Source organism: Apaloderma vittatum, unplaced genomic scaffold (genome assembly GCF_000703405.1).
Source record: "Apaloderma vittatum isolate BGI_N311 unplaced genomic scaffold, ASM70340v1 scaffold16451, whole genome shotgun sequence".
NCBI lineage: Eukaryota > Metazoa > Chordata > Aves > Trogoniformes > Trogonidae > Apaloderma > Apaloderma vittatum.
Genome location: NW_009698652.1, coordinates 10,163 through 34,205, shown reverse-complemented (window position 1 = coordinate 34,205; position 24,043 = coordinate 10,163). Strand labels below are relative to the sequence as shown.

At 43.5% G+C, this 24,043-nt stretch overlaps 1 protein-coding gene across 2 annotated transcripts in view; it reads right to left on the bottom strand.

Moving 5' to 3' along the window:
* The window catches only part of EPHA5 (EPH receptor A5), an 88,972-nt gene extending 66,266 nt beyond the window's left edge, over window positions 1-22,706 (bottom strand). The window contains exons 1-2 of one of the 2 annotated variants that reach the window (XM_009878109.1): window positions 22,549-22,706; window positions 16,530-16,865 (exon numbers count right to left, since the gene is read on the bottom strand). In XM_009878109.1, the coding sequence (XP_009876411.1) occupies window positions 16,530-16,865; window positions 22,549-22,561 (349 nt within the window). In that variant the 5' untranslated portion in view covers window positions 22,562-22,706. The remainder of the gene's footprint in view (window positions 1-16,529; window positions 16,866-22,548) is intronic. The other variant, XM_009878108.1, reaches the window with a different exon arrangement.
* Between the last annotated feature and the right edge of the window lie 1,337 nt (window positions 22,707-24,043).

Here is a 24,043-nt window from a genome sequence, read left to right as displayed (position 1 = left end):
AAAGCAGTAAACTTGATTAAAAAAAAAATAAAGAACATTTTATGAGATAACTGAACTTTGCTCTAGAAGTTAGTACTGAAGACAAAAAGTATCAAAAAAACCCCAACAATCAAACAGTTGCTTGCTGAGAACCTGAGAAACAAAATAGAAAAGAACACTTTTAAATACAGATATACACACATGCACACTTCCGTAAGTCATTCAGAAAAAAAAAACCAGGTATTAAGAAAAGCCTTAAGAAAGGATGCATGCTTCAAGCATGCTTTTTAAAGCTGAATATTCCTTGAAGACTGTCAGGGAATTTCCAAGCAATTTGGCAACGTTTATCGGTCTATAAAAATTACAAAAGCAGTTGGATTTTAAAAATCCTGCAGATACTGAACTATCAGATTTGATCAGTGCAAACTGCCCACATGCATTTTTATCCTATATAGCACTACAGCGTACACAATTCAGCTCCGTGGATTGCCCTCCCATGGGCCTTTTTCTACCAGTGATGAATGCATCTCAGAAAAGTGGAAATATATATTTCGCAGCATTAACATCCATTCAAAGTGCTACATAGCTAAGAAATAAGGAAAAAAAATCCCCTCCAGTCATACAGCTGCCAAGCAACTGCTTGCAGTGACATATATTACTTCAGGTAGTACACAAGCACTTTATTGTACTCCGACCAAAATTACTCAAGCCATTAATGCCTGTCTAACTTCTTGTGCATCGTTCAGATAAGAATTTCATATTGTTTACTTCTTTCTCCTGCGAAGTGAAAGGCATTGCTGACCGTGCAGGCACATCTTACCTTATACCTCAAGAAAGATTCTGCTATCATCCTTGCCTGGTTTCTAGTATCCACTTAGTCTCTCTTGTTTCTGCTGCAAAAATACAGACTGAGAGTTCCCACTGGCATCACTGGGGGGCTGCTCATTCTAAAGCTGCTGGAGCTACATTCTCTTTTGTTTATTCTGAGACAATGGCCTTTAAAGCCTGGATGTGACATTTAAAGGAGCTACTAAATGCCACATCCTCTCTTGACCATGAATCTTGTCTATCATAGCAGTATATTATAATCTCAGTGATCTAATTCTCGAGATCATCTCTTTGCTGACAAGACCGAGGATGGTGACTATGACAGAGTTCTGGGAACCCAAAAAATATTTCAATCATTGACCCGACAATAAATCTGATGCTCTCTGCTTCATCTTTTCCTCAGTAAGGCATGCCAAATCATATACTTTCACTATATAGTACATGACCTGGGCAAGAGGATTTTCAGAAAACTGTGGGGAAAAAAAGCAGTTTTGCAAGACGTTTCACTGTTAAAAGGATGAAAATCAAAATTCACTAGAGGATTTTGATTTTTTCGGGAAAAATTTATGTTTATAGAGTAAAAATTTCTAGAGCCCAAAAAACACAACCTGCAAGTGTGAAGACATTCAAAGGAAAAAACACAGAGATCAAATCTACCTGAGACATTAGGTCATACCTTGCATTTATCTGCATGACAGACTACTCATCAACTTCATCAGATGTAGCTTCCATACAACAAAAATTTGATCCACTAAGGGAAGGGACAACATAATATATCCCTTCAAGTACTGAATTAGCCAAAGCAATGAATGAAACAGATGATCACTTGGACCTACAGTCAGCTACAGATTAACAAAGAAAAAAATTACTCTTCCGCTTTAGAAGAGAACCTATCTATGGTCTCGTACTGCCCAGCAGTCCTCACCAGGAAGAGCTGAGATGTACGCCAAGATTCAATCCCTAATCCTGTACTCTTGCACAGAGCACCAAAAAGCAGTCAAAAAATGCTGTGGAGAAGGACAGGACACAAATATACTAAGTTAACTTTATGGTTCAACCTCAACTCCAGCGAAACGCAGTGCCACTAGACCCTGGTGACTTCTGGTCTCTTCCCAGCCCCGCTGCTGAACTGTTGGGTGACCTCAGGAAAGAACACTTCTCTCTCTCTTGCAGCCCATAAAATGTGCTGGAGTGCCATGAATGTCCCTTGCAAAGCACCGCAAGGTTCACAGTTAACACGTTCTCCTGAAGCGCGTATGACCTCACCTTTGACAGTAGCTTTAGGCCTATGGCTGAAACAATCTCTCACCCGAGATCCTCCTTGTCCATCCCTTCCCAAACACATTTAATTAAAAAGTCTTAAGTGCTGAGCGGCTAATGATGACCTTTTATGGAAAATCCTCTTCCCCTGGCAAATTATTCCTGTCTTATTTCTAGCCATGACCTCCAGTCTTGCATATTTCCACGATAAACTTCTACTTCTTTGATGGGCTGACCAGAGAGGAGGTTTAAATCTCCATTTCTTTTACATTTAAGGATGTAGAGCCCTACGTCTCTGACATGACTGGAATTATTTCATTGGCAAGCCCCTTCCCAGTGGCTCCTAGGAGTCCAGGTTTCTCTCCTCCAATGCCCACATGCAGAAATACGCTGTGCAACAGAGCTCAAGTGGTGATGAACGCTACTCCTTCCTGGCCCTCACCAAATTTTCTTTTCTTTTCTTTCATACGTATATATAAGAGAGGCAGTAGTCAGCAATTGTAGTCAGCAATGGGGAAACCTCTGGAAATGCATAAATATCAGGGACCCACAATGTTTTTGTAGCAGGGCTATGGGAAACATCTGGTGCCTCTCCAAGTGCTCTCCTGTCACTTGACGATACAACTGCTCAGATGATGGGAGCATCTCTCTGACAGGCTCTTAAGTCTCCTAAACTAGATTAATCTATGTGCAGCATACAGCAAAGCTACAGACACTTCCTAATGGTCTGAAGTGCCAGAACCCATGATAAATATACACATCCTATGTGCAATTATGCTTGTTTCTGAACAGCATTCAAGATGGCTTCAAGATACTAATTACCAAATAAGAACACTGCAATTATACTCCATCATACCTTACTCCTGACAAAGCCACTTTTAAACAAACAAGGATTTGGGGTTTCACATTGCAAAAAAAAAGAGGAATTTTCTCCTTTGATCTGTTTTAACTTTCCAGGTGTGATTGGGGAATTACAGAAAAGCAAAAATTCCCATTCGCTAAAGTACAGCCAGGGCTTCACTGCAGCCATTTCACCACTGTTAAGAAATGTTTTATCACTGGGAGGGGGGGTGATGTTATCTGAAATGAAAGCAATCTCACTATCTAACTTCTGCTACTCTCCAGACAGAACTTCAGTGTTTGTCATGAACTGTTCACCGACTTACCTTTATTTTAATTAACAGTACTGCAAAATCCAAGGTATTCTCTGTGCTTAAAGCTGCTGTCATTAGACAAAACATACCTCTTACCTGCATCACCTGTGAAGACACTGGCAAACAGCTTACACCACAAGTAAAGAATAAAGAAAAACTTCTTTCCAAGCACGTGAGATGGATGTAATGAGAGAGCTGTGCCAAAGGCACTCGGACACAGAGGTACTGTTCTTGCAGAGAAGTAAATGGCAAAGTCTCTGGTTGACTACAGCAGGAAGAGAATTAAGCCAGTGCTGAGTAATTTATACATCTCCCCTTTCAATGTTACCCCCTGACATTAAAATAAACAGACATCATGGTCATGTGGGTAGGAAGATGGTTAGGCATGATTATAATAAAGACAATGCAAACCCAACTCAAACCATTCTGTTAGAAATTCTAAGTGTGCCAATCTGCAGCATTACACACAGTGTGAAAGGATGCACTAACAATAGCGATATTTTTCCACTGTTCACATGAGCACAGAGACAAATGTTGCGATCTGTCTCTCCTTTTCTGGAGTGCTGTTTTATGACACAGTTAATGATTTGGCAGAAAAAAAAAAAGTAATAGCCTTGTGCTGCAACAATTGCAAATGATCTTTGCCTTCCATCTTGGAAGATGAGTAGAAAAGGCCCCTGCTCGACCCCTTTATGAGCATTTTGCTTGCGATGGAGGGAAGGAAGGGATGCTGGAATTCACATCTAAAAATATAAGTGTGCAAATGATACTATGATGTACAGCTACCTTGTTTACCATTATCCTTAGCCATACATTTATCACTGTGCTCTTAACACATCTTCCCTTTCCTCGTTCCCCCCCTTTCCCTTCTAATTGGAACTCAGTCTGCAAAATGTAATTAAAGCTCTCATAAATACTGCCAGTGAGTGCACCTTTTTTTCTTCCAAGTAACTACTGACATCTTCTAGAAGACCTCATCAACCCCCGACAGAATATAGACTAATGTATCTTCTCACATACCCTGCTCAGGATGGGGAAGTCAATCTTCCCACCTTCCACATAATTAAAGTCACCCACATTATGTGCTTTTCCTTCGCCACTCCCTCCCCTTCTCCGACACATGTATCACCCTGTCATCAGCTCCTTTCCTTTCATCTGATTTATTCTGTTTCTAATCACTGAACAAAATACAGTGTTTTCAAGAAGAGCTGGAGCAATCCTAGGCACAGCGCAGCACCAGGTTTCCTTTTTCTTGCTTCTTCCCATCTTGTATTCAAAGGCAACATTTTTAACTCTCCTTTAAGAGGGATTATTTCCTGCAATCTAGCTAGTTTACTCATGCCTGCGAGTGAAAAAAAAATACCCTCTTCCATTCGGGGTAAATGACTGAGACCTTAACGATGAAATTCAATGATACTTCAAAGACTCCTTTGGGCCCTAAAGGTTGCGTAGAGCTGCCCAGGAACCCAGCAAAGCCCAGTTAACCCAACAGGTGGCTTCATTTGGTCTGTGAAAAATAGCTGCTGTGTCTCTCCAAGAGAAAAACACTCCTGGATTCAGCCAAATGGCAGTGATAAAAACGTCTGACTCGAGGCATTTCTAAAGCTTTCAAGCACCCCATCTGGCAAAGGAAAGAAGGTTGCTGTTGTGCATGCCAGAGCACTGGTCCTGATGTGACACTGAATCCTCCTGCTATGGAAAGGGACATAGACCCACCAGGGTCCAATGGTTTATGAGACACGTATATGCCTCGTCCCCAAGAAGTACATCATTACTTCTATGAGGCAGAGCAGGTAGCACTGGAGAAACAGAGTCCTGACAGCCCCAGACTTCAGATATTTAAATACTGTCCCATCAAACCACCAGCGCAGCCCCTCAGGCACCTCCTGAAGCTCAGCCATGGGCACCAGGGAGTATAGGGCTGCGTGACCCAGGACCGCAGCATCCCAGGAGAGGACAGCCTGACATAGCCCTGTGCGGTAATGTCCCTGGCTGGGAAGCAGCCCCCTCACCAGCCCCTGGCGGATGCTGTCTCATGATCCAGGTTCAAAAGTTAAGAGAGGGCAGAGAAACCAGGAGGAGCTGAGGAAATCTTTGCTAAGCTCTCAAGAGGATAAACAAAGCGTCAGCACCTTTAGCACTTCATTACTGCTATCGCTTGATTTTGTTAAGTGCTTTTTTTGGACCCTCATCAGTGAATAGTTGCCAAGCCACTCTGAATACTAGTACTGACACAGGCCAAAAAAACTCCAATGTATTTACTGAAGAGGTAGCAGCTGCTTTCCTGCTGGACAGAAAGTCAAAAGGATTGGGATTTTAGTTACATTTAATCACCTGGGCACTGGAATTTGCAACCACTAGGAAGGGACACTGTCACACAGATCTGTTTTTAGCAGATAAAGCACTGTTCACCAATCAAATGTATTGCAAACAATACCTTGCACTCACCCGGACTTGGATCAAAGATTGTCTTTGCTGACTGATGGTACAAAAGAGGCAAAAAAGGAACTGTCACTATTGCAATTAAGATTTGGAATCAAACAGATCCCATGCCACATTTTTGCCCAAGCTCTTCAGCATCATTAACCGTTTTGGATAAATATACTGTTGACTGACATTTCTATTTTTCATGCTGCAGTGAAATCTAAAACACAGTAATACCGACACCAATTCAGAAAAAAAAAAAAACCAACAACAAAACAAAATGGCCAAAGGAAACCCACAACGAAACCAAAACCCAACAACTCACTCATCAGCTGATCTCCAGTGGACTCTGACCAACTTCTCTTTATCTTCTCTTAAAGTCAGTTTGGGAAATAGGTTAGAAAACATCTCCAGTGCAGGTCAGGGCTCTGGCCCCTAGGAAGGGCTCAACAGGGGCAGAGGAGTAGCAAGAAGAGTCCTGGAGCTGCTGTGTACCCTCTAGCTGGTCACATCACACCTCCATGCCTCAGTGTCCCCATCAACAAACTAGATGCCTGGAAAGCCTCCCTGATGAAAGGCAGTGTGTAAGTTATAGGCCATGGAAGTTCGGCACCCTTTCTGATGATACTGTATCCATCAGGTCTGGGCACAAGAAAGCTGAGCCAACTTGCATTTATTTACTGCATTCATTTGCATAATGACCACGTATTTCCCTTTCATTTTTTTTTGTCCTAAATGAAGAACTGGACACTGTACAAACTGAATTTAAAATAGTATTAATCACTTGTTGACTAATGTCAGAAGATACAGGAACAGTGTGAGGCCACAACAGATGCCCAATTGTCATTCGAGCACAGGCAATACTTATAAACTGCCTGACTACTTTATGACGATTTGTTTTGCTTTATAGACATGTTCTGCAGGGGTTGCAAATACCACTTGAAGCCCTGCAAAGCTATTTGACTTTGGCAAAAGAGCACTGGCTAATAGCACTCTTCCCCCTCAAAGTCTCAGCCAACACAGAGCAGAGAGTTTGGTGCATCACCTCTGCAGAAAGCAAAGGGCATTTTGCCCTTTATGCACACTCAGTTTTGCTAGTTGTCAACTGTAATTTCTGGAAAAGGTGGAGATGGGTCTGTGCCCTCATGTGCATCCTTGCCCAGTCATCCTCCAACTCCTTTCCATCTCCTTTCAGGGACTGAGTCGCACCTGGTCCAAAGAGATGTACAATAAATTAAACAACCTGGTCATTTCTGCAGTGATAGTCTTGCAGTTTAGTGAACTGGGTGAGAGCACATCTCTGTAGAAACTGTTCTCGTGCGGCCAGGCATTTAGAGGCTCGTGCCATAAGTCTCTGGCAAGGTCAGCAAGCGATTTCACGCTCTTGGTGCCACCCCTCATGAGAGCAAGGCAGAACCATGGTGCTGCATGGTTTAATGATCCAAGGCAAGAACTCATTGTGGGGAAGGCAGAGCCCTGGAGACAACAGGATAACAGTGCAGTGCAGATCAGTCCCCTGTAATAAGGCACATTAATGCTGAACTGTGTGAAAGACAACTCAGGAGATAGTGCAATTATAATCTACTTGGCTGAGCAGCACGTTCTCTCCTTGGATAGAGGCAGACTGCAGAAAGTTGGGAAGAAGCTACGAAGGAATTGCACACAGGGTCTTGTAAACTCTTACAAACCAAAAAGAGGGAGGGCAAGCCCAGCTTTCTTCTTTTACTTGACTCAACATTGCTTCCTTTCATCTCCTTTTGGGGCACAGAGCAAAGATGTACAAGCTTCACGCAGCAGGATGCAGAACCACAGTGAACAATTTCTATTTATGTTCCCAGGAAAGCAGTGAGCGGGTGCTAGTGTTCTAGACCAGCATTTTCCACCTAATTCTGCAAATTTGCTTTTGAGGCATCTTCATCTCTCTCTACCAGAGGCCCTGCAGAGCTAAGGGGTTGGGAGCAAAAGGTCTCTCCTACCACCTGATTTGCTACCACCCCTGGCCAAAAACCACAGGGTAGATTTTGCCAAAAGCATAACAGAGTTTGCAAATTTTCCCATCAATTTCCACAGAGCAGCGCTCTCTCCAAGGCTTGTTAGGATCAGGGCAGCATACTCAGTACTTCTCAGCAAAGAGCAATGCATCGCTCCGGCTTGCTGCATTGCAGTAGAAAAACCCTCACCCAGTGCCTGCCATAGCCAGTGGGTGTCCTGCATCGATTCATATAAGACCTTTTGATGAGACCTCATATTCTTAAAAATTATCAAGCCTGAAGCAGCAGGAAAATAAATAAATAAATGAATAATGCTTCCCTTCTGGTGATTTCTATTGTACTGATCTAGGTGGAAATCCCATTAGTTACTCACTTTGATCAGGACCGTTCCTCCAGGACCAGGAGGATGCTAAAAGCACGCCACTCCACCAGGAAACGAGAACGTCTGAAGTGCATTTTAATTAAAGCCTTCCAACTATCGAGCTTTTTGTAGTATTTGCATGTAGCTGAACTGTGGCCCAGCTGTAGTGGAAGAAATGCAGTTTATTGCTGGGCTGTCTGTCACCTTGGCACTGCTCTTGGCTCTCCAGGTAGAGCTCTCCATTCCCGTCCCCCTGCTCCAAGCACAGAGAGGAGGAGCAGTAAGCTGAGATAAAGCACTAGCCAGCCCTATTATTACTATTACATTGATTCTTTGCAAGGAATACAAGTGCCAGAGGTAGCATTTCAGACGTCTTTTGAGGAATGAGAAAGGGGGTTGCTCTTGAAGGGCACTGTATAAACAACCACAGTAGAAGACGTGGAAAAATCTTCCAAGACTCGCTGAAACACACCTCTCCTGTAATAAGCAATCCAGGGGAAAAAAACCCAAACAAACAAAACCCCAAACTTTTCAGCCTGATACTGTAAAATATTAATTGGGAACTTGTAGTTCACGCATATCACAAGCTGGAAATTCTGAGGAAGGATTTTGCCAGCCTGCTCCTTGGGTGCAGACACCAGATGAATCAGCAACCAAGGGGAAAAAATATGGACAAACAAACAAGTAAATAGGTAAATTACAAACTGCATATTAAGGAGAGGTCAGGCTCGAGGCAAAAACAACTAGGCAGGAGGGAAACAGGGCCAGAAAACTGTTGAGTGGCCTTGCAACTCAGCGTGCCAGCCTCTTTAAACGTGAGCCTGGCTAGCACACAATTTGCTATGAGGGCAGCAAGAGCAAAAGGCACCCGAACCATGCGAGCTCTACAAAGCTGTTACAGATATCCATGTAAAACAAGGGTGGGAAACCTCTGGCATGTGTCCTGCATGTTCATACACACACAAACACACTGCCATGTGCATACTTAGACCTCCGCGCTCGTTCAGATTCGTATTATCAGCACAGTTGTTGGACTGGAAAGGAGAAATGCCCTGTGAAGTCGCTACACCCTGTGCTATAGCACAGCTCACTCAACACACAATTACAAAAATGGGGATGTTGTAAACTACTCTGGCTCCTTCACCATTATACTTAACTTTTGAGGGGATTACTATAAAGAGCTTACTTGGTACGGTGAAGAAACTGCAGCCAGAGAGCAAGTGGAACACTTATTAAATGCCTATGAGTTCCTGGCTATTTCTCTGACAGCAGTGGAAGTATTTTTACATTCTTTTTGGCTATTTTTGAGTCCTGGTGTCTTAAGATCATTTTCAGAAGTCTCATCTATGCAGAGTGTTAAAATTGTAAAACTATTTTTAATGCTAAAACCAGAGAAATAACATATCAGACACATGAATTATCAGCTTGCAGACTGAGACTAAACAGATGCATAGGATTGTATTAGCAGTAAAATTCAGAAGCTGCATTCATGAAAAAAAAATCTATACATTGATGTCATCTGGGCAGTGAAACCATCTTAGATGCTTTATTTTTGCTCTCTGCCAAGTACTATACTCAGCACAATACAAAGAGAACTCCTTGGCCCTGAAGACTGTTTAAAGGTGATTAGAATTAGATTAATATAAGATCAGTTGGCAATCCTTTAAAAACATGCCAGCAAAATGGGAAATAAAATTTTAAACCAGCACTATCACTCTTGCAGTGTAACATCAGTGGTGCTCTGCAAAACCACAAGTTTCTTGCAGATCTGACCTTGGGAAGCTCTTACCACATCTGATCACAGCGCAGGCTGCACTATGCTTTTGGGAAAATATCTGTATTTGCTACTCATATACTTCTCAAATTCGGGCTGCTCAATTTCTGCTACTTCACCCCAAGCCTGAAGCTACATTGCTGGTGGCAATCCCAACAACTCCAGGATATTATGGAGAAATGGGGGTCAGTCCTGCTGGCTGCAGCACCTCAAGCAGGGTGTTTTGGGCAGCTTTTGCTCCCTTGCACCCAGCTGCAGGGCACCACCCAGGTACCCACGGATAAATTTTTCCCAAGTGTAACCTGGCATTTGCTTTTTGTAGTTCACGCAACTGCCTCACACGTAGCATGCTTTGACGAAGACTAATTGCTTTACCATAAAGATATTTGTCTTGCTGCCACTGGGAGATGGTAAAACCTGCACCCTGCTGCCCAACACACAGTATATGTCATCGGTTGAATCTCATGACAAGAACTTCAGAGCCTTTTTCTTTCCTCTTTTTAGAAGAAAGGTTAATGGGGATAACTATTTCTTACTACTTTTATTTTCATCTATAAGATGTTTTAATTTCATGTTGAAATTGGAAGGTCTGTTTGAAGATGCAACAAAATGCTTTTTATTTCATTTTTTAATGTCCTCATATATCAGCAATGGGGTGGTCTCACATTCTTCAAGAATAAAAATGACCTCTAACTAAAAGTCATATTGCAATTTTGGGGGATTTTTTTTCATATTCCAAAGAATTCTTTCAGTATTCAAGCATGTATATCTAATATTCCAAGTATAACAAAAACACTTAAAACAAACTATGAAAAAGTAGCAGTTACCAACTGGGGAGTTATAAATAAAACTGTAAAATATTCAGCTGATCCATAATTCATTTGGTAACAGACACCAGGCCATCTGGGTTGGGGTGAACTCATGACTCTGGAATAGGATGGTGGATGTAGACTGCGCATTCAGAATAAATCCAGCCATCACACAGAAAAAATAATAATCAAACAATAAACCTCTTGTGCTACACTAGCTTTCAAGTTCTACTTTGCTCTGCCAGCGTTTGGTTTTTAACCGCCTGCATTCTCTGATTGCATGCGACCATGCTTCAAAAATAAAGCAAAACACTTCTTGAAGCTGATTATCAGAATATGCACAGGACTTCACAAATGCAATTATTCTCTCTTCCAGCCTGAACCCGCACTTGCAGCTTGATACTTTGGACACAAGTATCTCCCCGGATACAAAGGGTGTTCACAGCTGGCAGAAGGATCCTGCCACAAGGTGCAGCGATGTGGCCACATGTTAAGGTGCAGCATGCATCCAGGTTTAAAGAGAGATCATGGACTTCGAGGTAGTACTAGTTTACCTTTGCTTATTAAAAAAACCCTGTATTCATCCATCCTAGTATGGAAGATTACGTGTTGCTTAAGAGCACATCATTCTAGGTTAAATGCTGCGATACCTCAGTTAACGCACCCCTAAATGACAATGCTTTCCAAAGAGATGGGCAATTGCAAGCCTTAAACACTCTATTTATGCCACTAATAGCTCCTTTCTGACCAATGTGAATCTAAAGCACAGCTTAAACTATCAGACATACCAAATTCATAGAGGATTGCCTGCAGCTGCTAAAATTTTCTCCGAGTTCATAAAATAATTAGACAAATTCATGGGACAAAAATCCATTAAGGGCTATAAAGCACAAAGAGGTTTTCCCCAGAGGCTGGAGAGCACTCTAAGGAGGCATCAGCACGTGTCTGTCTTATGCTCATACCCCTGCTATGGTATCCTCTACTGACCATTGCTGGGAAGAGGATGCATCTCTGTGGATCAAGTACTGTTACAACAGTCAAATCCTGCTCACCGTTCTGGAAGTGGAAAGGGAGTTTTCCAAAAATAAGCATCGGCTTAAGCTTCTGCAGGCCCTATGTCAGCAGTTCTGGCTGAAAAATAGAGCTGCAAAACCAGCCTTGCTTCCTCATGTGAGATGCACACAGCACGCTCCATCTTCTAGAGCATCCGCTTGGAATTTTTTTTGTTATTCCTAAAGAAAATAAGCAAGCTGCCCCACTCCCCAAGCCAAACCAAACAAGCCTGTGAGACGTGAAAGTTGCAAGAATCAGAATCTCAACTTTGCAGGACTTGAACCTGTCCCTTCACAAAGGCAGTTTCTGAAAACATGTTTCCCAGCACAGCCACCTTTTCACCTCACTTTCTAATGTTTTGTTTCCAGACTGTGCAGTCTATCCATTTCAAGAGCACACAGCTGCTGACATAAGATTGCAACAAACTCTACGTTGCAGGTTTCTCTTTCCGAATTGCCCTTGGCTGCTTTTCAAAGACCAGTTCATCCCAAGTACTAAAGAAAACACCTTCTCCCTTGCTCCCCGCCAACTGCAGCATCCCAGCCTCCACAATCAGAGTGAGAATCATGGCTTTCAGCACACCTTCCTTCTCCAAGAGCTTTCCCGGCCGCTCCAAGCGTCTAGTATTCTTTCTGCTCAAGCAAGAACCTAGCCATGCCTCCCAGGCAGCAGTATGGGTTACCAGGTGCTGTCCTCCAACACCTTTGCTTAAATAGCATTGCTGCACCATAGGATGCAACTTGTTTGGCCTTGGGCATGAAGACTCCTTGAGGCACTAGACACATTAACTCCTCCTCTGTTAGCAAGCATGTCCGGATCTTTCTTCCCCTTCTTACCCAAAAGGCTTGAATATATCACACAAGTGAGAGAGCTGGATTGAATGCTGGCTTCTGACTTTTCAAACAGAGAAAAGGCAGGGGGCTTATCTGAAAACACAAACAGTGAAGGTCTTTAAGTGTAAAGGAGTCTGTGGCATTTGGGTTCCCAGCAGGAGAACTGCCCTACCTCCAGGTCAGCTCCGTGCCTGAAGCCATGCCCAGCATGGGAGATGCTGGAAACGAAAAGCAAAGAAAATTGCTTGGCTGTTTAGGCTGGCTTAAAGGGGATACCTTTGGCAGGTTTTAAGCCTAGAAAGGTTTTAAACACTACACCTTCCCAGTGTGTTCCTACGATGATACAACGGGTGTGCAGGCATCGGACATGAATCAGACCTGCTTGCTCCCTATAGGCCCATTTCAAGACACGTCTCGGACCAAGACGTCATGGTAGGTGCTTTCTGTATACAGGGCAGACAAGATGAAAGACCTCAAGGGAGATGCACATCTCTGTCTAGAGTGACAGCATTTCTTAATCATTGTCCTTGGTGAAATCGCTGAGAAAAAAAAAAGTCACATGGCTGTCACTTGAAAAGCAAACTTCAATATTAGCAGCACACGTAGACTGCTCTCTGGAAACAATCTAAATAGGGGGCAGCTTCAAAAACATGACAACTTGAGCAAAACCATAAACAAGAAGAGGATGGCTAACTTAATCGTATCATTGCCACTTATGAATTATTTATGGTACTCCAGCCCATGTGCATGAGGCACACTTTTTAATGTGCTGTGAGAGTGCATTATAGATGTCTCCCTGCCATTGGTGCTGGAAAGTCCCTCAGGCACGTATTTTGCAGCAATCCCACAGGGGAGAACCAAGCTTTGGCCATTTCATGTGTCTACAAAGGGAATAAGATCATCTGCCTGCCGCACCTCAAGGGTTGTCACGATGGAGGTCAACGCACTCTCCACCTCCCCTGGCTTGTGGTAAAATCACACAAAAACAACAGAGATTTGGGGACTGCAAGAGGGTGACAGTGAAACTGTTTCTGGAGCCTAAGACCATTGCATCTTGCATGGATTGGTCCCATCCTGAGTACCTTCAGGTCCACAGGGACTGGGGAAGCCGAAGCATGCTAGGGTCACCAGCTGAGACCAGCTGATCTGCATTCTCTTGTGCACAGAACATTATTACTGTTTCCTTGTTTTATTTCCAAATCTGATTTCAAAAGTTCAGAGGAAAATTACATCAGTCTGAAAATGCCAGACTGATTGCCGGTGCAAATTCTTTTTATCATTATTTTAAATTGGGGAAAGAGGAAGTAGAAAAAACTATCTTGGAGAAAACCACATCTTTTTTCAGGAAGAATTCTTTCAAGAGCCTGAGCCAGAGGTAGGTTCTCCTGCCAAAAGCTCCCATGAACAGAAGAGGTGGTGTGCCCTGCACCCTGCAGCCTGTGCTTTCTCTGCAGGTCTGACACTAGCATGGTCTTTTCAGGACAAACATAAGCCAAACCAAGAAAACAGACCCTGGCATTTCTCTCTAGTATGGGATTAGTGAATACCTGCCAGCGGGACTCCAGCAGCCAGACCTATCCCACAGCATGCAATTTTTTCATTTTCTGCAGCCAGCAGTTCTTGTAGTAGGATTTCTCCTACTGCTGCAGCTGACCTTCTGTCACTACCTTTAGTGACTCAACTGCATTAGACCAGCCTTCATGAAAATATAATCACACCAGCAGAAAACTTGTGTGAGGGGAAGGATGAGACTCCAGAGCTGCATCCCTCAGTGGTCATTTCAGGAGGCAGATGAGCGGGCTGAGACTCTCTGAAGCCCCACGGGTACTGCCTGTTCTTATTTGAAAGAAGACAGCTAAAGGTAGGGCTTCTTCAAAGATATCCAGTATCTTTGGCCATGGCTAGGTATGGACCACTCCACATGCACACCTCCATTACTTACCTCAAAGGTCATTTTTTAGAGACATCTTAAGAAAACAGATACTGGCTTTCTGTGCTTGGCAGCTAGTCTGATTTGCAAAGTCCCTCTCTAAGTCTGCTTTATCTTTGGCATGGACAAATTGATGATCACCCCTGGGAGTGCTGAAAAAGCACATTCCTAGGAAGTATATTTGAAGATATTAGTCCACCAGACAGGCCTGGTTCTCCTGAACAAGTGGTAAGACCAGCCAAAGAAACAGCAAAATACAATCATCACTCATTGCTTTGGTCAGAGGTTTGATTCAATCTCCTGTTGAACCAAACATGAGAGCATACAGATGCAATTTCAACACCACACAGCGAATTGAACACTCACAGTTTGATCCATTAGCATCTCTCTTGACTGCGGCTCCACCAGAGTAAAGAGTGAGACCAAACCAGAAGCTACACCTACCCACTTGTCCTTAGCATAAGCCACATTTGTCACAGATCTACCATTTCCTATAACTGCTTTCATTTCAGTACAAGGCTGGAGGTGAAAAATGTGCAAGGGGATTATTCTTGGCCTGATTCACAAGGTGTGCACACCTACATAGACAAAGTGTAACTCACAAACCAGGACCATCTCATCACGATCTGCACTGATCAGCAAATGTATCACCTCCTTCCGTGCAGCTGCATTTACTGAGGTTTACATGGATTTAACTCTGCACATCAGGGAAAATCCAAAGCCAACAGTGAAATACTAATGCAAACCCACTAACAGGAAAACATACTTTTTTCAACAACAGAATTATTGGCAGCAGCCTTCACAACAGGAAAACAGCAAACAGCATTAGGACTGTGACACCCACTGATCTGCATTAAACAGGTGCCTTCAGCAGGTGTCATACTGCCATCCACCGATGCTCCTCCAGAAGATTTCCCATCACATCCATCAGCAGCAACCCTGGCATGCCTTTATTTCCTCTCCTCGAGATATATCCAAGCGATTTGTCCAACATTTAAACAATCCAGTCTAATTACCAGGACAGGTATCTGATGAAGCGCGATGCAATCACGCTCTCTTGCTGCTGGCTGCCAAGCCCGCACGCGTACACCTGGGTGGTGGGAATGAAATGCAGCCCTGCTCCAGCTAGCATTCTTCTGCTCTGCAGTGAGGATCTGCCCATCTCCACGTAGCAATTATGCTGCATACCACACCGGCTTTCCTCGCTAAGCCTCGCCTGTAAGGAGAAGGCAAGGGGTGGATCTGGTGATCTGGTAAGCACAGTCCTCACAGTCCCAAATGACACCGGTTCACATTCCTGAAGGGCTCTGCAGCAGACGCATGACACTGTGGAGCCCTGAATTAAATGGCAGGAAGCATGCCAGGTAGGCAAAGGGAGAGACCCTAAAACAGACAGAGCACGAGGGACAAGAGAAGAAGGATAGAAAGGTCTCCAGGGCTGCCAAACGGCAGGCAACAATGGCAACTCCCTACATGCATCCGAGGCAACAGCTCTTTTAAACTGCTGGGCAAAGAAAAAGCAGACATATCTGAGCTCTGTACATAGGAACAAACCAATCTATGTGATCTCTGCCAAGTAGCACACAGCACGCAATGACATCTCAGCCCCATATGGTTGGAGAAGCAGTGACCACGTAGGTACCGCATCTCACCAGCCTGAGTCTAGTCACTTTAGCATCACAGGGCAGAGGGATTAAATTTCCTAAAGTCACTCAAAACAATTTTCCTAGGGTAACTGTTTGCAAAGCTAGGACATTTTAACCATTGGTTTTTGGAACTGAAATAAATTCTTAGAAATTTCCCTTTCCCAATAGGAGAGGCAACTGCTTTCTTTCTCGTTGAGTGGGTGGATATATCAAAATGCACAGAAGTGGAGCAATCTCCAAGTAGCTTAACGTAAAAGGAAAAAGACACAAATCCTAAAAATGTGTGTCCTGCTGGAAGGAAACATGCTGAAGACTGTAGTAACTATAACCTATGAGACATAACCACCCCCCCACACATATCTGAGGAGGCCACAGTCCAGCCCTTCATGCTGGGGACCTTCCATCCATTTCAAAGGGAGGTCTGCAATGGGTCTGACTGGCTCAAGCTCCCACCCCAGACATTTCCCCAGGTTGAAGATCCACTTACCTGCCTGGTTTGTGGTTACATTTACAGACACAAACTGCCGGGCTCCAGGGTTCTGGTCGGACACTCCATTCACTGCCTCAATTTCAAAGGTATAGTTTGTATGAGCAAGCAGATCCACCATCATGACAGAGGTGTTTTTCAGGCCGGTTTGCTGGGGGAGGTACCTGACATGACTGCCACACGCCTCACACAGACCTGAGTGTGAGTTGCACTTCTTGCATGCAATATAATAAGACACATCTTTCCTTCCACCAGTATCAGCAGGGGGAATCCATTCCAGAAAGACACTAGTCTCGTTAACATTTGAGATGGCACTCCGAGGAGCAGAGGGGGGTCCTAGTTTGTAAAGTGAGAAAAACACATGGTAAAAACAGTATTATCAGTCATCCTGCTTTCTACTACTCACGTGCCAGAAAGTACATGGGGACGGATTTGCAGCAGTGCCAAACGGGGATTTGTTTTGAGCACTCCCAGCACACCTCAAGGGGTGTGTGTTGGGATACAGTCACCTGCGTGGTAGGACAAGACATGGGGCTGGCTCAAACCCAAGAGGAGAAGCACTTGATCCTCACGGTATTGCCTCTGGTGCTCTCCTTGTTCTTCCTGTGAAAGGAGCTGCAAATCTTTGCTCCGCTGAAGCCACTGTTGGCTTCAGCAGGGGTGAGATTTGCCCTCCTCACTCCACTGCTCCTGTATTACTAGCCCTAGATCCTGAAAAGAGACACGCACTGGGGTATTCACGCTATTTAGGTACTCAACTCGGATGCAGAATCTTTCCTCCGCGTGCACCCGTCTCTCCCCATCAGCTATTTTACAACAGCGAAAGCTAAGCTTGGGCATTCAAATCACACCTAAGTGAGATGCTCAATGTAGCCCAAAGCAGATGGTGATCTACACAGGCCACTGGAAATGCAGCCATATCTGGCTACTCAACAGCAGCCTTCTTTGTTCCTGCCAAGCTCTAGTACGGTTGGTTAGCCACACCACGCTTGCTTATTTTGCCAAGCCTCCCTGCTCAGGATAGTACTGGCAAGGCTATCCAAGGAGGAGCAGCTGCTGCAGAGGTACCAGAGCTCAAGTAAAAGGTGAGCTGTCTTCCTTCATCCCACTGGGAAAGGCCACGGCTGGGCAAGCAAAGCCCACCTGGAGACACCTTCAAGGCTGCGTACTTGCAGAAGGTGCTCTGAGCTTTTTCTTTTTAACAGGCTTGTGCTGGAAATGAAGTGCAAGCTGCAGATACATCCTGAAGACAATGTGAAAGTGCAGGCAGGAATCTCATGCAAGAAATCCACGCAGTAATACTCAAGGAATGCTAATGAACAAGGAAGCAAGGGGAAATTCATCAAAGCAGGCTGGCATGGATTTTAGTCACAGCACCACCAGAAGCAATACAGCAAAGACTCGGATTTTTCCAAGGGAAGTAGAGGAGGGAAGGCAATACACTTCTCTTTGGCTTGAATGAAGCTGTCAAAACCCACAAGCAGTTCCTTGAAAAGAGCCCAACAAGTAGCATCACCAACTAGAAATCCATACAAATTTAACAGTCTGTCTTAAGCTGTCATCTTCTCATTTTGTTGTGATAATTAAACTCGATTCGTTATTTAAAACAGGCATTGTTGCAAAAATAAAATTATGTTATAAACTAGAAGCATTTTCCTGTATTTCCCTTTCCTATTCCCCTTTTTAAGTCTATAAAATCTGTAACACTGATAAAACTGTCACGATTTCGACTAAAGCTGTTCTGATTCAATGAGAAACTCACTGCCAGGGGAAATAAATAATCCTGATTTTTTTCTTTTATATCATCTTCGGGAGGAAAGCAGTTGAATACAAAAGCTAACTTACTTTAGGAAACAGCAGACCAGCTTTGTTTTGCCCTTTGATCGCTTCAGATCGCTACGAACGGGGAGCCAGCCACCAGCGATCTGCACCATGAGGACCTAGTGCTATTTAGCTAACGACACCATGGTACAGCCCGAGTCAGGACTATTTTCTGCACTGTCATAGTCATATAGGTATAACGGGAACTATGAAATTCATCACTAGAGCTGTGTAGAGTTATATATATTGCACTCAAGGATGTTTTTTACTGGTTAAATTGCCCTATTTTTTCTTCCACTGGATTTTACTGCTACTAGTACTCTAGGAAAAAAAAACAAGAACTTGGGCATAAGAAAGACTCACTAGACAATGTGCCTTTAACAGCAGATAAATGATTACTTTTGTAAAGTCACCAGAGGTTTTTACTTGCTTTGTATAGAAGAGTCAGCTTCCTTTCCTGAAGACTTAAAAATATCAACTTCAGTGGAAGTGCTTTGAAGCTAGTGGGACTTCATAACCTATAAAATTAGCATTCTCACAGGGGCTTAGAGAAAGCTCTTTAGTAGTCTACAGATATCTAACAAGACCTACTTGAAGGATCCTGAAACCGCACTTGTGTAAAACTTTGATAAATCACAGCTGGGAGAACAAAACGGTGTTTTAACTTCATAAGAGGGGGGTCCTACATCTGCTAAGAAGGTCTATTCTAATTTCCAACCACCCTTTGTCAAGGACAAATATACTAGTTCGCTGATTTTTTTTGTTATTATTATTTTCAAAACTGCTACTTCATACCTTAAGCAGGTAAGATTCACCCCTTCTGCACCACAACTTACTGACCAGAGTCAAATACCTTCTGAAGACAAAGATATTGATATTTTTCTTAATGGAGAGCAAGCCTGTTGTTTGTTGATGCACATATTTTAAAAACATAACCTGAGAAAGAAAGTACCCTCAAAATAAAAACATACATATGTATACATTCAAAATAAAGTTAACCGCAAACTTTTTGGAACACTATAAAATTTTCAGTTTGTCCCCTGTGTCATACTATTCAAAATATTTCCCCAGTAGGCTCTGAACAGCAATAGGGTTACTTGTCAGAGATGGAAGGAGAAAAAAAGGTTGTACCTATATTTTCATTTTAAAGAGATGTTGTGCAAGGAACTAAATCTAGGACTATTTAGTTAAGAAATAAAGCACAGTTACTTCCTGGAACATTACAATATAAGAATTTTCAAATGCCCATCAGTACCAAATTTTTTTTTTGTCTGAGGGCAGTAATTATTTCAGACTGCATTACAGCTCCATTAATTTCAAAATTCCTAATCATAACTTATAAAACATGCTCAAGGAACTGGAAATATTACGTAATTCCTCCCCCCACACTGTACTTAATGGAAGAGTCAACAGTGGTGCAGCAGTTACGTTCTTTAGTGATGCTGGTGGTGGTGGGGAGGCTTATGCAGCTTGGAACTGAAAAGTATTCATTTTAAATTACGAAAATGTGATTTTACAGCTATACTGACTGGCAAGGAGACTTTGCAGGTGCAGACCTGAAAACAGACGTTGACGTATTCTCTAAAATTAACTAGATTTCAAGTTGAGGGAATCCTATGAATATTATTAACTTCTGCAGTAATAAGTAATGAAAACACACAGAAAACTTGCAATACTTTCCTACTAGTCATGACTCCAAGTCGGTCTCACTTCCGTTTCAGTTCACCGTGTTCCCTCCCAGATCTAAATGGACTGGTTCAAATCGTTAGTGATGCTACCTACTCTTTACTGTCCCTGCTGAAATGTACTACATCTCCAGCTGAGCTGGAGTAGTGCATGAGCCCTCCTCATCCTCAGCACAGATACAGCTGGATTCGGACAAAATCCCAAGAAAGGGTGTGTAGAGCAAGCGAGCGTGGCTGAAGCACACAGAGAAGGTGTAGATGATCCGCTTTGATTTTGGGGTAGTAAGCATGAATGCCAGCGAAGATGCTGCAATGTCTGCAACTGCTGCACCGGCATTGGCGGTAGGCAACAGAACCTGAGCAGGGTCTTGGTCAGCATTAGAGCTCTTGTCTGCCCCAGCAGCACTCGGTACCCTGCCAAGCCATACTCTAATACAGCTTCAGGCACCATGCCTGTGCTTCAAACTAGCTTATAGTAAACTTTCAAACCAAACAAACAACAAAAAAAAACCCCTGAAATAAAAGTGCTCAAATATTAAAACCCTCAAATAAACTTTTTAAAAAACCCACAAAAACAAATAAGCGTAAAAAACCCCAAATGAACACAAAAAATAATATCCCATGGTATTTGCAGAGTCAGAAATTACAGCCTTTACCTACAGGATTCAAACTGCACCAGAAACCTGTAGGAGACAGGCACTCGAATTTCATTTCTTTTTAACATGAGCTCATCATCGAGCTTCCTTGTGCCTTTCTGAAAATCCTGACCTGTGCTCAGGTAACAGGCATGTGTAAACCTCTTCCTCGGGAATAGCAGCTCCTTCCCCGCACTCATTTCCCAGCAGGACAGACTGGATGCATACATACCCTTCCATCCTGAGAAGGGACAGGGAACAACACTGACGATGGTGGGCAGGAGGCACTGTGGGCACCGGCTGCCTGGCATAACTCTTTATCAGTCCCTGGCTTTGGTTCTGCCTGCACAGAAAAGCCCATTTTTCTGTGTGTTTCCAGAGCTCTCCCTTCCCATTTCCCAATACCACCCTGGACCTAATTTTCTCTCATTTTTCTATTCTTTAAAGTCAAGTCAAAAGGCAAAATGGACATCAAGAAGACCATGTATCAAAGTTTTTCATGCTGTAACCCACCGAAGCTATCACTCCAGAAAACACTGGCCTATCTAATAAACTGAGTTCTTGCATGACTCACCTCCCCACCCTGAACTCTTTCATCTGACGGCAACAGCTACTGCCACGCTGCCTAAGGCTGCCTTCTCCTCCCCTGCAGCACACCTTCCAACATCTTCCACACCTTTGCGCCTTCCGCTGATGCAAAGCAAACAGAGCTCAAGGGCCCCAATTCTGCTCCGAGTGCCTCCTGCGGGCAAGCAGAGACCTGTCAAGGGCAATTTCCTTTGTGAGAGCATCTCTCCAATGGCAATAGATTTTTTTTTCCCTCTTTTTGAAGCGCATACATGAGAAGCTAGGAAGGACTTCTGTATTCACTGGGATAAAGGCACAAAAAGGCACTTCCATGCCCACATGATGCAAGGGAACAGTATGGAAGGCACCATTGCCCCATGGCTCTGAGCACGCATGGACTCATGAACCTACTTCTTCCTCTATCGCTTAAGTTCCTCTACCTGCCTCCATCCCAGTAGCTCAGCTCCTCTTCTGTCCCTTTTAATCACTTCTGCACTGCAAAAAAACCACATTCAGAGTGTGACAGGCTCAGCTGAACAAAAATCTGCGGTCTGTGCTATACCTGGTGGGAGTAGCTGAGGACAGGCAAATTGTGGCTCTAAGTAGCTGAAACATAAACTGAACAAGAAACCTTCACGATACAGCTGGCAGGATAGCTAACAGATGGCAGAAAAGGGGAAAAATTAGTGATTCTGATTCCACTGACTCCACTTTGGACTCCAAATTTGCTTGTTATACCACCCTCCCCCTACACCAAGGGGGTACGCTCTACACTTTTGCTGTATGTTTGGAGAAGCAGTTTCCATCCTGGAGTTTTTGAAGCTACCCCAAGGAAAGGCCATCTCCAGGCGGACTGGAAAGGTAGGGCTCTCTCCCTGCTTGTTTACCCAAAATGAGCTACGAGATGATACGAAGCAGAACCACGTAGAGTCTATCCATGCCTACCATCAACAAGTGCTACTCATCCTTTCTTCCACTTGCGTGCCCAACGCACGCAGCAATGTGGATGCTGAATGCCGTGCTGCTGGCTGAGTCTGCCCCTGAGGGGACAGCAAGAGATGGAGTATCCATTCTTTACAAAAGGAGTTCCTGGGTTTAACGCCAGCTTTTGAAGCAAAAGGCTTCAAAACATCTATTCTCATGTAACCGAGGGTACAGGTACAAAGCCAGTGATATTATCAGTGTGTCAAAGACTAGGTTCAGACTCCAGCCCAGAGTCTGTAAAAGCACATTAATTAGGATCACAATGTCTAGTCACAGTACAGGAATCACTCAAAAGGATTAAAACCAACCCTATAAGCACATGCTTACTTGTACAGGCCATTGTAGGTGGGTCTGATTCCTTCCTAAAATAGTGTTCTTCACACAGGCAAGATGTGGATGCTTCATCAAGTGTGTAGCTGTGAGGGGGACATTTGCTGCAGGATGGACTGTGGGGTGAAGCTTTGAAGAAGCCAGGTCTGCATACTGTGAAAAGAAGAACCACAGGCTAAGCTCGTCCGTCATAAAATTAGTCTCTTCACAATTCCTTTCAAAGAAAAAAACATATCTTCAAGTAGAAAACAAACACACGTGAAGTATTTGGTTTGCATATTTTAAAACAGTCCATGCCACTAACAGACAGTGCATAGTTAAATATCTGCATGAAAAAAGAACGAGCTGTTGATTTTTGTTTTCCCCTATCATCTGCTTTTGCTGGGTATTTATTTTCCCTGTTGAATGCATTAAAGGTAACATCGTTTGGGCTCTGCTTTAGAAAACATTATAGTGTTTTGTGGTTTTTTTCATTCAGTCTTCAAAAACAGGTAAAATACATCTCATAGTTTTAATTTAAGATATTCTACACCCAGAAATCAACATCTCAGCAAACAAACAGCAACATGGCAGTGGAGGGATCTCAAGATCAGCAGCTTTAAGACACTGTGATAAGGCTACCTCCCTACGGTCTTTTCCCCTGCAAACCTGGGATGAATTTTAAAGTGCTCCATATAAGGCAGACTGCTCTCGGTATAGCCTGAACCAGGCATGCTCGCCGTACAAGATATTCCTTCCAGCTTCAATCCATATGCATGACGAGGCACAAAGACTTGATACAAGTGCTGGTTCTGCTCTCACAAATATAATATATTTGTAAGGGTAGCTTGGGATTACTTTGTTTTTCTTAAATAATCTGAAGTGAATACAGTATTATCTTGTTTCCAGCCTCCTGAAACAAGTGTTACTTCACCTAAGCAAAGCACTCTGCACTTCACCTGCGTGCACACGCTCAGCCAGGAACAGCCACAGTTTGCATGTATCCACTTCAGGAAAAAAAACCAGCTGGCTCTGTAATCATACCATTACATGTAGAATTACAAACCCACTGTCGCCAAAAGGAGGAAAACCTGATTTTCTCTTTGTCTCAGAAAGCAGAGACATGGAGACATATTAATACAGCTCCAAAGTGCTGCTACTTCTTCAGAGATGCTCTAAAAGAGTTCTGCTCAGTATGATATCAACGATACACAGGTCTGCTGTGAGACTTACAGAAGTTACCTGGAAAACCCAGAGCCTTTCCATCTATATTCAACTTCCCCAGTTGTAACTAGCTTGCAAGGACAATGAGCTCACAGCAAAAGCATTAGTAATATCCCATCACGAATCTCCCAGGCAATCACAGCATGAAGGCCATGTGCTAAAATTCAGCCAGTGACGACAGAACACATCTTCGCTGCACATCAAGTGTAGGTTCTTGTTAGTGATCCCTTTTCTTCTGATGGATCAGCTAGGACAACTGCCTCTGAAGTCAGTTCCCTGCAGCACCAGA